General features: G+C 51.4%; 1 protein-coding gene across 1 annotated transcript; it reads right to left on the reverse strand.

Moving 5' to 3' along the window:
• Nucleotides 1-218: 218 nt before the first annotated feature.
• On the reverse strand, nt 219-13692 carry CPLX3 (complexin 3). The gene is made up of 3 exons (XM_006126272.4): nt 13189-13692; nt 11417-11504; nt 219-1050 (listed from the first exon to the last, which is right to left on the reverse strand). The coding sequence occupies exons 1-3, from the start codon at nt 13347-13349 to the stop codon at nt 826-828; spliced, it is 474 nt and encodes a 157-aa protein (XP_006126334.1). The 5' UTR covers nt 13350-13692; the 3' UTR covers nt 219-825.
• Between the last annotated feature and the right edge of the window lie 2534 nt (nt 13693-16226).

Below are 16226 nucleotides of genomic sequence, written 5' to 3' on the forward strand. Positions count from 1 at the left end.
GACGTGACATGGCAGCTGAACGTGTTTCCTGCAAGTGACGTTCCTACGCGGAAGGGCAATTGTGGTCTCAGACAACTGCACACCCACCAGTCCTGATCCTACTTCTGACCGGGGTGTAACGGCTCTGTGCCTCAGTTTCCCCCTCTCTAAAACGGGACGGATATAACTGGCCCCTCCTTTGCCGAGTGTTTGGCGAGGGATGCCTGAAAGCTGCTCTCGGGAGTGTTGTTTCTTGGTGGTGCTATGGATGTGGGGATTTCCCTGTCACGGCTTGTGCCTGGAAAACAGGGGATACTGACCATCGCCTCCGGGGGCTTTGCTCCAGGCCTGCGTCACCGCAACAGGAGGGAAGGCAGAGGAGGCGAGCGATCTGCTCCTCTACAGAGGTCTGCATGCTCCCATTCACCGGCCTGGCTCTGTAACACACATCACATGCCTCTCTCCCTTCTGCACGAAAATACTAAACTGGGACGAGGAACTCGGTCAACCATGTGGGCAATGTCACGAGCGGGTTTAGATCCCACCGCAGGACTGGTGCCTGGGGGGAGGGCGGACGGGACAATGCTGCCTCCTGACTCTGCCCTTCTGCTGGAAACCACGCTTCACGAGAGGGACAGGACACGTGCGTTGGTTTCAGGGAATCTAGGCCGAGCATGGGGGTAGAAAAGGTCTCCAACTCACACAGGTAAGGGTGACAAACTCAGTGGGTCTCCCACTGGCTAGTTTTCCTAAACCACGGCTGCCCCCAGACCACCCGTCGCATCCCTCCTCCCCCCAACATTACACGGTTAAGACTGGGGTGTTAGATCGAGGGAAACAGCCAGGTCACATGACAGAACACTTTTCAGCTGACTGCTTCAGGTCCTCCAGTGTGGCCTGGGCTTTATCCTTCAGGGAATCAAGGTCCAGGCTCTGGATATTGGTCAGCTGTCCGATAACAGAGTCCTTTTCCTCTTCCTCCTCATTGTCTTGCTCGATCATCTTGGCCAGCTCCTTCGGGAGCTCCACATCCCCTCCTGCCAGCTGGATCTGACTGTCGTCCGTTTCATTCTACAGGGCGAGACGGATCAAGGCGAAGATGAGAGTCAGGCTCGGGAACAGAGATAAGGGAAGGAGGGAACAAGGAGGAGAGGAAAGAAAACAGAGGCCCCAGGTCAGCATTGTTCTTAATCACTTATGACTCAGGACCCCTGAATCAAACAGACTGGAGCACATGTTTCACTGTTTTGCTGAGTACTGCTGGATTTCAGCATATGCTTAACTTTACTCAGGTGCTTATCACTTGCTGAACAAGGACCAGACCGGGGGCATTAACACACTGATAAATCCCAGGACAACTGTGAAGGCACAATATAGGGACAGGACCAACAGCTGCAGCAGAAAAGATTCATGAAAGAAAATTCTCTCTCAATTCCAACTGAAACCTCACCTCTAATAGGAGCTGCATGAATGAGGCAGAGAGCCTCATGAATCAATACAGGGGCATTCACTTTGGACATGTTTCCACCACTTGTGTGTTTATGGGAACAAACCAGTGATCCAACTACCTGGCACTAATATGGGTAGACGATGAATTTTAGCTTGCGTATAAGAATGCATCTGTTCTTATCCAGTTGGGTTATTGAAACAATATCAAATGACTGATCTGACCTTTTAAAACTAAATCAATCCAGGGGCAATTTAGAATATTGACAGTCAAGTCAGAGCATTCACAATAGCCCTTTTTGTTGTTAAATGAAACTAAGGAAACTGTGATGCTCTTGAATTATTCCTTGAACAAAGAAAGAGGCTGAATTATTGGAGATTAAATGGTTCCCAGTGAATCATTCATACAGCTCTATGCAGACGTACCAAAGTAATGAAACAGAGAGGGAGACGGTGCCTGTTGAAGGAAGATGTTCTTACAACTCTCTTAATGAAATCAATGGGAGGTAGGCGTCGAAATACCTTGGAGGATCTAGGCGCAAGTGATTGACTTCAGCAGTTCCTTCTGATTTACTTTTTATACTGAGGGAGCAACCAAAACACTGGTGAAACTGACATCAGTGAGAGCGGATGCCCAATGGGGCTTTGCAGACAGAAAGCCATAAAGAGCAGAAGATGAGTGACAGTCCAGCAGAATGGTCACATGACAGACTGCCAGAAAAAAAAAAAGCTGGACAGTTAAGCCTATTGCTAATTGCCACTCAGAGAGACGGCTTCCTTCAGGCCAGCTGGACAGGCGTTTGCCTAGCGAAGTGGTACTGCTAGCTGCTAGGCAACGTGTCAGGTTGCACTGTGGTATAAGAGTCTGCAGAATTGGTATCGTATAGAATCCACCAGCCAGCCAGATTTAGAAAGAGGTCTGATTAATGAGTCGGAGAATTCATCAGCTAGAAAAATGTCATTGCTGTCAAATCAGGCACGTATCTGGTGGTCCTCACCAGGGCTGAAGGAGATGCTAGAACTGGTGCCGTTTCTCTATACCACATTAAACATGAATGGTAAATGGTTAACCGTTATCCAGTCTGACAAAAAAAACCATAACCGTCACAAAAAGAGCCATCACTAGACGAAACATTGGCTAATTTTGGCCAAAATTGTCAGAAAGTTTCTTAATACAATTGCTAGTGCAACTATGCGCTCAAACGAGTACTGGTCTGGGAAATATTTAGCCCTGGGTGAGAGAGGTGATGCATTTTCCTGTTTTTTTAGGCCTTTGGGTAATGCAAAAATCATTAGTCACACAAGAGTATGAGCCTGTTTCCACCAGGAAGTCCATTGATATGTTTGTACTTTCTAGCCTAGACTGATAGGGAGGGGGTTTTCTGTTTGTTGGTTTATAGTTTATGACTATTGGCTACTGTCGAATGATTCCTGTACTGGCAATTGATGTTAATGTCGTGCGTGCCGTGATGATGACGTATGAGGAGATGTTCTGCTCTCGGAGCCAAGGCGGAGCCTATGTTATGTGTGATAGAATCGTAAGACCATAAGAACGGCCATATTGGATCAGACCAAAGGTCCATTGAGCCCTGTAGCCTGTCTGCCGACAGTGGCCAATGCCAGATGCCCCAGGGGGAATGAACAGAAACAGGGAATCCTCAAGTGATCCCTCCCGTCACCCATTCCCAGCCCCAGACAAACAGGCCCCGTACATCCCGACCCAGCCTGGCTAATAAGTATGGATGGACTTAACCGCCATGAATCTAGTTATTTTTTGACTCCTGTTAAAGTCCTGGTCTTCACAACATCATAGAATACTGGAGCTGGAAGAGGCCTCGAGAGGTCATTGAGTCCAGTCCTCTGCCCCCACGGCAGGACCAAGCACCATGTAGAGAGAGGCGTAGGGAGGGGAGGTGGGGGGGCAGTTGCCCCCAGGCGCTGCGCTAGGGGGGCACCGGGCTGGGGTAGGAGCAGAGTGCACAGCCCCATGGGTCGCGGCGAGTAGCAAACCCGGTGCAATATCGTACTGTATGGAACTACTCCTTGTAGGACTGTGCTACTTCTGGTAGCAGTTTCCTGTAGGAGCATTTCCTTACGATCGTACGAATAGGAAAATGCTACTGGTAGCATATTCCTATAAGGTAGCACCTTTGTACATTACATCCTACTGGTAGCACATTCCTATAAGGTAGCACCTTTGTACATTACATCCTACCGGTAGCACAATCCTATAAGGTAGCACCTTTCTACATTACATCCTACCGGTAGCACATTCCTATAAGGTAGCACCTTTGTACATTACATCCTACCAGTAGCACATTCCTATAAGGTAGCACCTTTGTACATTACACCCTACCGGTAGCACATTCCTATAAGGTAGCACCTTTCTACATTACATCCTACCAGTAGCACATTCCTATAAGGTAGCACCTTTGTACATTACATCCTACCAGTAGCACATTCCTATAAGGTAGCACCTTTCTACATTACACCCTACTGGTAGCACATTCCTATAAGGTAGCACCTTTCTACATTACACCCTACTGGTAGCACATTCCTATAAGGTAGCACCTTTCTACATTACATCCTACCAGTAGCACATTCCTATAAGGTAGCACCTTTGTACATTACATCCTACCAGTAGCACATTCCTATAAGGTAGCACCTTTGTACATTACATCCTACCAGTAGCACATTCCTATAAGGTAGCACCTTTCTACATTACACCCTACTGGTAGCACATTCCTGTAAGGTAGCAGCTTTCTACATGACACTGGTGTTGTCGGGGCCATGTGCTCCCTGTGCAATCAAGCCTCCAAGGCAGGGCCAGCCGGCAGAAGCAGCCACTTTAATGGTAGGGTTACCTGTACCTCCGGTGCCTGGCTCTACAGGAGGGAGAGGGAGATTAGGTTAGAGTGGAGGGAGGACAGGCGGGTGGGTGGGACTGGGGGTTCTTGGCTCTGGGGGAGGGGCATTGGGTTAGAGTGGGGATATGTGTGCACGGGAGGGGCATTAGGTTGGAGCAGGGAGTCTGGGGGTGCCTGGCTCTGGGGAAGGGGTGGGTGCATTAGGTACTTATAATTTTTTTAAAAGGAGTACTTTATACTGCTCTAAACCAGTGTTTCTCAACCAGTGGTAGGAGTACCCTTGGGGGGTAATTGAGAGAAGTCTGGGGGTACATCAACACGACTGAAATGTGGAGAAAACAGAATTTTTGTTTTAAGTTTTACGTCGCTTTATTGGTTTTGTACGTTTTACACCCAAAAATTTCATCACCTGCCTGGTTACGATTAAGTTGTTTAAACAAATGTGTTGCAATGGGAGAAAAAAATTGTGTGTCTGAAAACTGTAGGTACTGGGGGTACTTATAATTTTTATTTTTTTTTGAAAAAGGGGTACTTTATTAAAAAAAAAAAAAGATTGAGAACCACTGCTCTAAACCGTTCCTTTTGGCCTCCCTGTTTCCTTTCTCTTTTGGTGAGCTGAGCAGTAGTTTTGGTAAAAATAGATCAGACTTTGTCCGCTCTACCTCGGCTGGTGCTGGATAATCCAGGCGTCAAGTCTAAGGGAGTTGGCATTACTGAGGTGATCGATTCCCTCCAAGTTTTGTTGTGGATTTTCCAAAGAAAATGCTGGTGTTTTTATAGGTCACCCACATCTCCCAGTCATGGCAGAGACCTGGGATTAACGTGGCTTTCTCAACTAAAAGTCTTATATGTGTTTGGATGCTGGGATTGTGAACACCTGGCGGGGCAGTCTGCCAAAGGCAAGGCTGGCCTTGAATCTCGACAGCTATGGCTACAGTTGAATGGCTTGTGTGAAATTTGGAAGAGCAGCTCAGAGAGACCTCGCTCCTTTACTAAGGATAGAATTTCATGGCAGCCTGAAGGACAAAGTTCTCGTGGCAGACAGAAAGCCAGGCTTGCAATGTAACCTCAGCCTTAGGCTACTTATTGCTTCAAGTGCTTTCAAGAAAGTGAGGGTGATTCTCGTGCTGTGCTTTTGTTTTATTTAAAAGTTTTTCTGAGTGTTATTTTAGCAGGCAAATTAATCTCTTACATTCACTGAGGGTATGTCTACACTACCACCCTAGTTCGAACTAGGGTGGTTAATGTAGGCAACTGAAGTTGCAAATGAAGCCCGGGATTTGAATTTCCCGGTTCAACAAGGAGTAATGGTAGTTCGGAATAGGAAGCCTAATTCGAACTACCTACTCCGTGCCGTGTGTAGCCACGGGCACGGAGTCCGAACTAGCGGGGATTTAAAAATGGCGGCGCCCGGCAAGATGCAAATGAAGCCCGGGAAATTCAAATCCCGGGCTTCATTTGAAACTTTGGTTGCCTACATTAACCACCCTAGTTCGAACTAGGGTGGTAGTGTAGACATACCCTGACATAGCAAAGGGTGTATAGGGGGGTAGTTTTCCCCGAGCACCACAGTAAGGACTAATTTAGTGCCTCTCCACTCCCCCTGTCATCCCTCAGCTTGCCTGCTCCTCCTCCAGCCACCACTGCCAGCTGGAGCCTCCTCCCCACCTCTCTGCCCCCAACCCTACCCTCCTCCATCTTTTGATAGTGTGTGGGGTTGGGGAAAGACGTGGTACAAGCCCCCTCCTCCCCCGTCCTCCCAGGGTTGGGCTCAGCTGTGTGCCAGGTTCGGGGCCCTGCCACATGGTGGCAGTGTGTGTGTGTGTGTGTGTGTGTGTGTGTGTGTGTGTGTGTGTGTGTGTGCAAATTTTGCTTTTGCCCCCAGGCGCATAACACCCTTGCTATGCCTCTGCATCTAGATCATCTCTAACTGGTGTCTGTCTAACCTGCTCTTAAAAATCTCCAGTAATGGAGATTCCACAACCTCTCTAGGCAATTTATTCTAGTGCCTAACCAGCCTGACAGGAAGTTTTTCCTAATGTCCAACCTAGACCTTCTTTGCTGCAATTTAAGCCCATTGCTTCTTGACCTATCATCTGAGATTACAGAGAATATTTTCTCTCTCTTCTCCTTGTAACACCCTTTTAGATACTAGCAGTTTTCAAGTAGGGACAGATTTGTAATGTTACCCAAGGAACAATCTGTTCAGATACATTTCTGCTCTGGGAGAGCTAGAGAACGGATTTCTCCCAGCCCCTGAGGGATTGCAAAGCAGCACAGAGAGATGCTAACAAGGCGATGGAGATATTTGCAGTGTGGTCATGTGAATTCTATTGTGGGGTTGGGGTAACTGTAGCAGAAGACTTCTGAAGGAGGAGAAGCCAGATCTATATCATGCCCTGGTCAAGGAGTTGTGTACCAGACTGCCAGACTCTTCAGTGGTGTATGGTATGACTTGGCCATGGAGTAATCTCTCTACAAAGCCGGTGGGAAGGTGCTGAGTGAGCGTTACCTGACTGCACTTTTGGGGGCAGCTGTAATAGTGATGACAAACCAAATATGTGGGTTGAAGTCTGCAGCCACAGAGCTCCACTAAGAAGCTACCACCCAGCGCATGGTGCTGTCCCAGCTTTGAGAAAAGTTAGGGCCTGAAAGAATGACAGATCCCTGGAGCTGGGATGCCCACTGGGCCCTACTGGAAATTGCAGCAAGTTTGTGCATAGGCAGCGAGCGTGGCGGTCTGGGCTGCAGAGGAGAGAGGGGGGCCCGCTGTACTACCAGACAAAGGGCGAAACTCAAATCATTTGGAATCTGAACGTGACCAACAAGAGCAGCAGATGACAGCACACGGGGCAGCTGCCAATTGTCAGCTGTTCCGCAAGCTGGCTGTGACGGCCTGGCGCAGAGATGAGGGTAGCCAGGGTGTATGACGTGGGAGCTGGCACCTGGCCAACGTGGATGGCTCTTGATGAGTGACCCGAAAGAGCAGCCCGATGGCTTGGCTGCAGGAAAATCTGTCAATGGTTCAGCCTCCTGGAAGCCCACATGAGCTGTTATTGACGTCATGGGGATTCTGACGATGGTGTTTGATCAGCCACGGATCGCGTGGGTATCCTAGCCAGTGGGGGTACGAGTGATTCACATATTTTTGGTGGCCCAATATATATTGAAGAAAAGGGGAATCCGAGATCCCCGTTCAAATCAGAAGAGAGCTGACCCAGGATCTTCCACAGCCCTGCTGCCTGCCCTAACCACGGGGCTAGAAGGGGCTTTTCATGCCAAGCTCTTCTTTTGGCCCTGTTTGAATATTGAATTCAAGTGGATCTGCTGCAACAGGAAAGACTGAAAGAGCCTATGGGCCATCTTGTTTCTCCTAAGGCAGCTAGAGGAGCTGAATAGGCCTGCTGAATGGGGGGAAGGTCAATTGCCCCGGGGCCTGGCAATTCAAAGGGGCAATTCAAAGGGGCTACCACCGCTGCGGCAGCAGTGCGGCTGGAGCCTGGAGCCCTTTAAATCTCTGCTGGAGTGCCGCTCCACATGCTCCACGCAACTCTGAGGGCGGGGGAAGGAGGGGTGCGCTGTGCTCTGGGCAGCGCTGAGGGCTGGCTGCCCAGCCCCGCCCCTTCCACACTAAGTCCCGCCCCTTCTGGGGCTTCAGTAGGTTAATCACTCCGGAGGCCGCTCTTGCTTGGTTCTGTGACTATTGAATTAAAGCCCAGGGGCGCTCACTGTTCCAATTGCTTCGTAAGCTGGAAGACTTGAATGAGGGTCTCCAACGGCCTTGAAGAGCCCCAAATGCCCTGACACCCAGTGCGCCTCGTGGCAGCGTCAGCCCAATTCAGAGCTCAGTAAGGTGGAACAGCTGCAGCAGGGGCCGTGCTTCGGAACAGGTCAGGGCCCAGCTGTTAGGACAGTCCCTGCAAGGTCGGAGACCCCCGTTCAAATCCTGTGTTGTCAAGAAGCTGGGGATTGACCCAGACTCTCTCCCAGCCTGGGCAAGGACCCAGACCGCCAGCCAGCCGCACGAGTCTCACATGCTCAGGGCCTAGCTAATTATGGAACAGCTTCTGCCAGACAGGAACCTGCAGGAGATCCCCCATTCAGGGCTCTCGCTAAAGGGCAGCTCTCCAGCCAAATCCCAACTTGTAGAGGGAGGGGAATAGAAGCAGCATCTAGCACAGCCCATCTGGCTACCTCAGTTGCTGGGCTCAGGCTGTGTGTGGGGAAGCTGCTTCTCTCAGGAACTCGGCTGGGAGGTGGCAGATCCTTCCGAGTGAGCACCTCAGCCATTGAATTATTGTATAAGGGTGGCTGTTTTCCTTCCCCCCTCTCTCTCCCCCTCGCCTAGGCGGGCTCTTTGCATGGCTCCCAGATCGAGTCCCAGAGGGAAACTATGCACTGTTTGCCCCCAGTTTGAGACTTGCACTGGGCATGAGCAAGTATCTGGTACTTGGCAGGTGGGAGCGGTGCCTAAACCTGGGATTTAACCTTGTTGGAGCCGGCTTTGTGGGCCTCAGTGCAGTCTGTGTGTCCCTGCTTAGTGCCTCTGACTCCTGGGCTGTGTCTGTGAAAAAGGGCTTAAAAGGATCCCCAAACTCTACCCCAGGTGCTATTCTGGGTCACCTCTCTGGCATACCTGTTCTCAAGCCAATTCTGCTCTGCACTTGCATTGCACAGCACTTCAAAATTAAACACAGACCCCTTCCTGGGAAGGGAACTGTATGCCTGGAACCCATTGACCATGGCCCCAAATTTGCACCAGGCATGGTCCCCAAAGCCGTCTCCTAGCTTCCCAGGCCTGTCTGACTCTCTCTGTGGCCTGCAGAGCGCTTTGGAAGTCGACTTTTAGGAGAAACGCTGCTGAAGCCCAGTGCTCCATGGCTGGCTGGCAACAGCAGCACTTTGTAGAACACTATGATGGTTGGATTCCTGGGCACCGGAGCTGGGGCTGATCAGCACAAGGGGAGGCTGGCACGATACATTCCATTAGCTCTGCGCAAAAGAAAAGGGATTTCTTGCCCTCCCCTGAACAAGCGTGAAATGTCAGCTGTGGTGGCAGTAACCTAGTGGCAAGCTGTCTCATATATAAGCGTCCTCTCATTAGCCACATGCTAATGACTAGGTCACATTGTAGTCGGTGAGACTAAGACATTAATGATCACTTGAATATTGCATGCAGATGTGATCACCTCCGCTTTAAAAAGATTTTAACTACCTGGAAATCACTGGGACTGGTTTGGTGAGTGCGTATCACTCCGGCCCGTCTACACAGCAGGGCTTAACTCAAAATAAGCTACACAAATTGAGCGATGTCAATTGCGTATCTTATTTCAAAATAGCTTATTTCCAGTTTTGGTGCTGTCTACACAGCACTTCTTTCGAAATAGAGCATGTGTCCTCCAACTTCTCTTACTCCTCATAAAATGAGACCTACAGGCGGTGGAGTAAGAAGTCCTACAGCTTGACAGTATTTCGATGTTATGTTGAAATAACGGCTGGCTGTGTAGATGTGGACTGGTATTTAGAAATAATGTTGCTGTGTAGACATAGCTGAAGGGTGCTGCATTAGCCATTTTGTGGTTCATAGTTATGGGGGGAGAGGGTTATATAAGAGCACATGATTATACTTTGTTATATACACAAACTATCAGACAAGATTTTCTACACCTCTATAGCCATTAATGATCTATAGGCAGTTTACATTGTAGTCAGTGAGAGATTAAATCTGGCTTGAATACTGCATGCAGATGTGACCACCCCATCTTTAAAAAGATATAGTGGAATTGGAAGACTACAGAAAGTGCCAACAAAATGGGTTACAGTCACAGAACAGCTCCCATATGAGGAGGGATAAATAAGATTGGGAAGTTTGGAAAAGCGACACTCAGCGGGGATAGGATCGAGATCCAAGAAATCATGGCTGGTGTGGAGAAAGCAAATAAGGAAGTGTTATTTACTCCTCATAACACAAGAACTAGGGATCACTAAACTAAATTAATGGGCAGCAGGTTTTAAACAAACAAAAGCAGGTACAGAAATCTTTGCCAGAGGCTGTTGTGAAGGCCAAAGCTGTAACAGGGTTGAAAAAAGAACTATAGATAAACTGATGGAGGACAAATTGATCAGCAGCTTAGCACCAGGATAGGCAGGGACGGTGTCTTTGGCCTCTGTTTGCCAGAAACTAGGAATGGGCAACTGGGGATGATCACTCAAAAATTGCTTCTTCTGTTTATTCCCTCTGAAGCACCTGGCATTGTCCATTGTCTGGAAGACAGGGTACTGGGCTAGATGGACCCAGCATGGCTGGTCTTATGTTCTTACCATAAGCACTTTATACTTACAGTCTCCAGCAGAACAGATAACATCAAAATCTATGTTTTATAATTAAAGGGTAGGGCTCTTATTATCTGTGCATCAGAAAAATAGTCAGAAACACTCCCCTCTCCCATATTAGTCCATTCTCCAAATAGCGACAACTATTTTGATGACTTCCATGGTACAAATTAGCTCATACTGTCCTGTGTGACTACAGAGTTTTGGTTTAGCCTAAGAGCTGGCACGAGGATCAAACCCACCCACATGGAGCTAAATCTTTCCAAACCAGTACTACTAGCTCCAGTACATGGTTGCATTAACAATGGTAGTTCAAAGCTTCCAGCCATAGTCCTGTATTTTGTTTAAAATTAGTGTTTCTCTGGCCCTTTTGGTGAGTTTCTGATTCCCCCCCCCCCCCCCAATTGGATGCCCCATAACCATAAAGGGATATAGAAAACTATGGTTTCTCCCTGATGGTTACCTCCTACTGCCCCAAATGGCTCTGGGCTGGCAGACGAGTAGGGAGCCTAGGGGGCAGTAGCATGGGCTGCAATCGCAGTAGGAAGGCGTGGGGGCAGGGGAGAGGATGGGGCTAGAAGCGCAGGGTGGAAATGCTACGTTCCTGCAACTGACCAGAGCGGGTCTTAGTGCAACTCGGGCACGTTCTGCAACTGACCAGAGCGGGTCTTAGTGCAACTCGGGCACGTTCTGAAACTGACCAGAGCGGGTCTTAGTGCAACTCGGGCACGTTCTGAAACTGACCAGAGCGGGTCTTAGTGCAGCCGGGGTGAGCGCGCCTCGCTCTTTACCTTGGGGAGCCGGTACTTGTCTCTAAAGTGGGTCCGGAGCGTGGCTCTCTCTGCTTTGCGCTGGGCGAACTGGGCGTCCCTTTCCATCCTGGAAACGAGGGGAGAAAACAACGGCGGTCAGCCAGGCTGCCCCAGCTCCGGGCGCCGGGCAGGGCCGGTCAGGTCACCCATAGCCGGCGCGCCCGCCCGCGCTGAAGGGAAGCCTGGATCCGACAGGGACAGGCCTGAATGCGCCAGATGGGGTTCGAAGGCTGCTCTCCGAGTCGCATGCGGCTTTCTCCACCTGAGCCCCTCTCTGCTACAGCCACGCCAGGGGAATACAGCACCGGCAAGGGAGCGAGTCCGGTTTCTATTGCTTACGCATTATATGCCTAATCATCACGTAGCACACGGCGGCGGCGGCGGGAACCCCTCTGTGTTTACATTCCAGAACAAATACATCGAGGAATCAAACCAACTGGGGTCTGCGGCTCTTTTGGCCGGCGGTCAGGCCCCTCCTCACTTTGATTTATTTAATGGCCAGGAATTTGGAGGCTAGAAAGCGGGCTGGAAATGAACACAGCCAGGTCCGCGCTGCTTTTCAGCCTGCTCCTGTCTTCAAGTCAATCGCCTTTAACTGAGTTCCATTGCCTCTCTCGTAACCGGCTGTGACAATCCCTGCACGAGCCCGGGATTAATGGTTGGAGAAGCCAATGGGCTGCAGCTAAAGGGATTGGCGAAATTAAGAGATTAAAGACCTTTCAGGAAGGTGGCGGCAAGGGAGGGTCGCCCTCTGCGCTTGTCTTTGGTCAGGTGTGAAGGCTCGGAGTGTGCTGAAGAAGCCTAAATACAATTTGATCCGGATTGCGGTAGAGCTCGTGTGCACGCAATTTCCCAGTGAATTCTCAGGGCCTTCACCATGTATAAACATTCGTCCAAAAACGCAGGAACGAGGGACCCTAAAAGAAACTTCGGCGGAGAGCCCTAAACCCCCACACTCAATGTGGCCCAAGAGGCGAACCAAGCCCATCGCGCCGATGCGAAAACGGATTAAAAGATGATGGGTTTCATTCAAATTACATTTCTAACGTCCCCCGCGTTCCGCAAGGCATTGATTGCAGTTTCTCCCTCCTTTGCGTTTCCTTTGAAAGGGCGGCAGCTGTCAGCTCTGGGTGCAAACCAGCCACCCAGCCCAGGATCCCGACCGAATGGCCGCGCCGGTTCGCCACTGGTTTCGCTGACAGCAACTGCGCGTTTAAACCCAGGGTTGCCCCGGCGCTGGGGCACGCGCTGAAGTTAGTTCCAGCCCAGCCGCGCGCTCTGCAAGGGCGATTGTCGGTGGGTGTGCTGAATCGGGAACGATTCGCCTAATTCGGCGCAGCCATCGGGTTCGCTGGTTTACGCGAGGTAGGCAATTCAAATCCGGGTTGCTACAGGTGGAGACGCGGGGGGAACTTCCCCGTACTTCCCCCTTCCAGGCTCCCTTTCCATTTGGGGGGGCTTCCTGTCCGGCACCTCGCCTGAGGGGCTGGCCAGGGTCCCATTGAGCAAAACCCGGCTTCTTTAGCGAACGCCTCTGACATTTTTGCTGGGATTAAGGGGAGGTCCCCACAAATCTAGCAGACCTGTTCACCCGGTTTTGTTTAAGCTGATCCCGGACTGGATCCCAGCGGGCAGCGGAGAGGGCGGGTGAAGGGCCCCACGGAGAGGGGGTAGCTGCCCTGGGGGGGGGGTAAGGGGGCAGAAGGGCTAGCAGCACACACCGCCCCCTCCTCCGACCCCCCGGCACTTACTTTTCCTCCACAAGCTGCTTCTGGTATTCCTCGTACTCCTCGCGCGTCATCCCTTGGGCTTCGGCCGGGGATTTCTCCCCTTCGCCCTTCTCCTCTCCGCCCAGCCCCCCGGTGAGGTTTTTCAGCTGGCCGCCCACCATGGACTTCACCATGAACGCCATCGCGGGCCGGGCCGGGCCGGCAGGCGGACCGAGGAGCAGCGGGGTGGCTGGAGCGCTCTGCGGCCGCTGGGCTCAGACCAGCCCCGCTCCGGCTCCCATGGGTGTGCGGCTCCGAGCGCCTCCCTGCCTGCGCCGGGCTCAGGCACCTGGTTCAGCACCACAACGCCTGGACAGCTCCCGCGGGGCGGGGCGGGGCGAGGCTCCCTCCTTCTCCAGCGGACGCGCGAGTCTGAGCTCCGCTCGCAGCCTCCCCGAGCTTAACTCTGCCCCCCGCCCGCCGCCGCCCCACCCACCGCTCCCCTTGGGCGCGGAGGATTAACTTGTTTATCGGCGTGACGACACCAGACCACATGGCCCCAGCCCCAGGCTGCTGCTCGCAACCCCTCGGCTCCGCGCGGCTAAAGCAGGGGGCGCAGGACAGCGACGAGGCTGGGTCCCCCCCTCCCCCGGCTGCCTCCTGGCAACGAGTGAAGAGCTGGAGCTGCGGGAACCCTGCGGGAGAACCGGGGCCCAACGCGATCCCCAGCCAACGCTGCTGCAGGTCCCCCCGCTCCCTTATAGGGTTAGCATTGAAGCCGAGGGCCCTAGATTGCCCCACCACGACCGTGCTCACCATGGCGGCCAGGAAAGCTGCCACTGTTTGAATCCAGGGGCGGCTCAAACTGCATGGCACTGTGAACCCTCCCTCCGCCCCCAACGCGCAACCTGGGCAGGTCGAGTGAAGGCTGAGCCTGCTCCAGGCCTGTGCCCCGAAGCTGGGGAGAGCTGAAGTCTGAGAGCTCCAGGGCAGGATCTTAACAAGGTGGGGAAAAAGAGCTAGAAAAGCCCCTGGAGGATAGGGCCATCAATTGCTATTAGCCAGGCTGGTCAGGGAGGCTATTAGCCTGTGGCTAATTAGCCTGTCAGTCAGAGGCTGGGAATGGGTGACAGGGGACGTGATGATTCCCTGTTCTGTTCCCTCCTTCTGGGGCACCTGGTGTTGGCCACTGTAGGCCGACAGGACACTGGGCTGGAAGGACCTTTGGCCTGACCCAGGATGGCCGTTCTGCTATTCACCCTGGGCAATGGGGTTTGGACTTCAGCGTTGGCCTCGGGATGCATGTGTCATCAAGGATCACTCCCAGGGGAGCAGAGTCCTAGCTCAGCCTTGCTAGGCAGCCAGAGGGAGACACAGCCGGAGGGCAATGCAATGTGATGCACGCCCGAGCAGGCCATTTGGAAAGATGCGGGGGCAGGAGGGAAGGAGGGGGGGTGTAGACCTAGAGCTGTCTCAACGAGCCAGCCAAATCTTGCTGCCGCCGTTGCTTCGATGGAGACAGGGCAACCTTCAGAACGAATCAGCGGCTTCCAAGACAATGTGGTTTCCAGACAGCAGCTTCAGCACCATCATGAATGTAATCACCCTGGCCACACATCACCCATGGACTCCCACACATCCACATGGGACACTGGCTCCCTTCCTGCAACGCTATTCCCTGTGTCAAACGGAGAACAGAGTAGGTGCCAGAGGTAGCAGGGCCTTGCCCCAAATCGATAACAATCAGACTAACATAGGTGCCAGCCAGGTCATTGAAGGACACAGAGAGCCCAAGTTATGTGCAGGAATAAATGAAGTCCCCAGCAGTGGGTTTTTCCTGATTTTCTCTGTTTAAAAAAATCCTTTCTTTATGTCCCCATCTGCCTTCTCTCTGCAGCGAGCGACTACAAGGAAAGCCCTTTCAAAGACATTCAGAGAACAGAGAGAGCACAGAGCTACAGTTAAAGAAACCTTCATTTAAAACCTCACTCAAAGGGAACAGGGAGGGGGGAAAAATCCCAGCTGCAGTCAATAGGAGTCTTTCCACTGCCTCCAGTGAATTTTGGAGCAGGCCTATAGTAGAGAGAGATCCTTGAACCCAAAAGTGGGGAACTTACGGGCCCGAGGGCCAGATCTGGGCCCCGGCTTGCCTGGATCTAGCCCCCAAGGTTCAGGGATCCCACTCCAGCATCCTCCCTCCTGCCCAGACCCCATACCTGCTTCCCAGCAGCTCCCTCCATACATTGAACTCCTCATTTTTGGTCCCACCCCAGAGTGTATGGAGGGGGCCCACAAAATCTACTAGCCCCAGCCCCCTTAAGCTCTGGTGGACAAGGGGTATGTGTGTGTGGGGGGGGGAGAAGGGAAGTTGCTTCTCACTTTTGTCCAGCCCCCGACTGATTTTTCTGTGGGTCAGTGGCCCCCCAAACTCAAAAAATGGTCCCCATCCCTGCTTTAACCTAAAACCACATATGCTGTCATTAAAGTGCTCGCTTACGTCAGGAGGAGGCATAAGGGGGAAAATCTTTAGTTTCACTGTAAAAAATTTCCCTCCCTTAGTTGTCACACATATTAATCTTATTCCAGTCCCTCTGTTAAAGCTTCTACCTACCACAGTGTCACAGGCTTGGTGTGTGTGTTGTGGGTTTTTTTTTTTTTTTTTTTTTTTTTTTTGCCATTAATGCATCTATAAAAAAACGCACCTGACTTCTGGTTGGCGTCATGGTGCTCAACCCACATTCCCTTCTCTCTCCAAACTATGTCACGACTGTTTTATTTTCAATAACAAAAACCCCGTTAGTGGCAAATCATACAGTTGCCTAAGTTTAAAGACAATCTCTGGAGATTAAAATGCCTGAACAGCTGTGACTCCACAGAGCATGAGGAAGGGGGAGGGGAAGCATCTACCCCTCCCTCCCCCTGGTATAGCTACTGGCAAAACTTTCTCTGTTAAAAATCTGATTTTTTTTTGCTTGAATAGTAATCTGGGATTTGAAGGTCACTCATTAACTAGCAGGCAAGGCACATTTAAGGACAGCGGGGTTTGGAGCTCTAATCAGTCATCGCTGTGCTGATGTGGC

This window comes from Pelodiscus sinensis, chromosome 14 (assembly GCF_049634645.1).
Source record: "Pelodiscus sinensis isolate JC-2024 chromosome 14, ASM4963464v1, whole genome shotgun sequence".
NCBI lineage: Eukaryota > Metazoa > Chordata > Testudines > Trionychidae > Pelodiscus > Pelodiscus sinensis.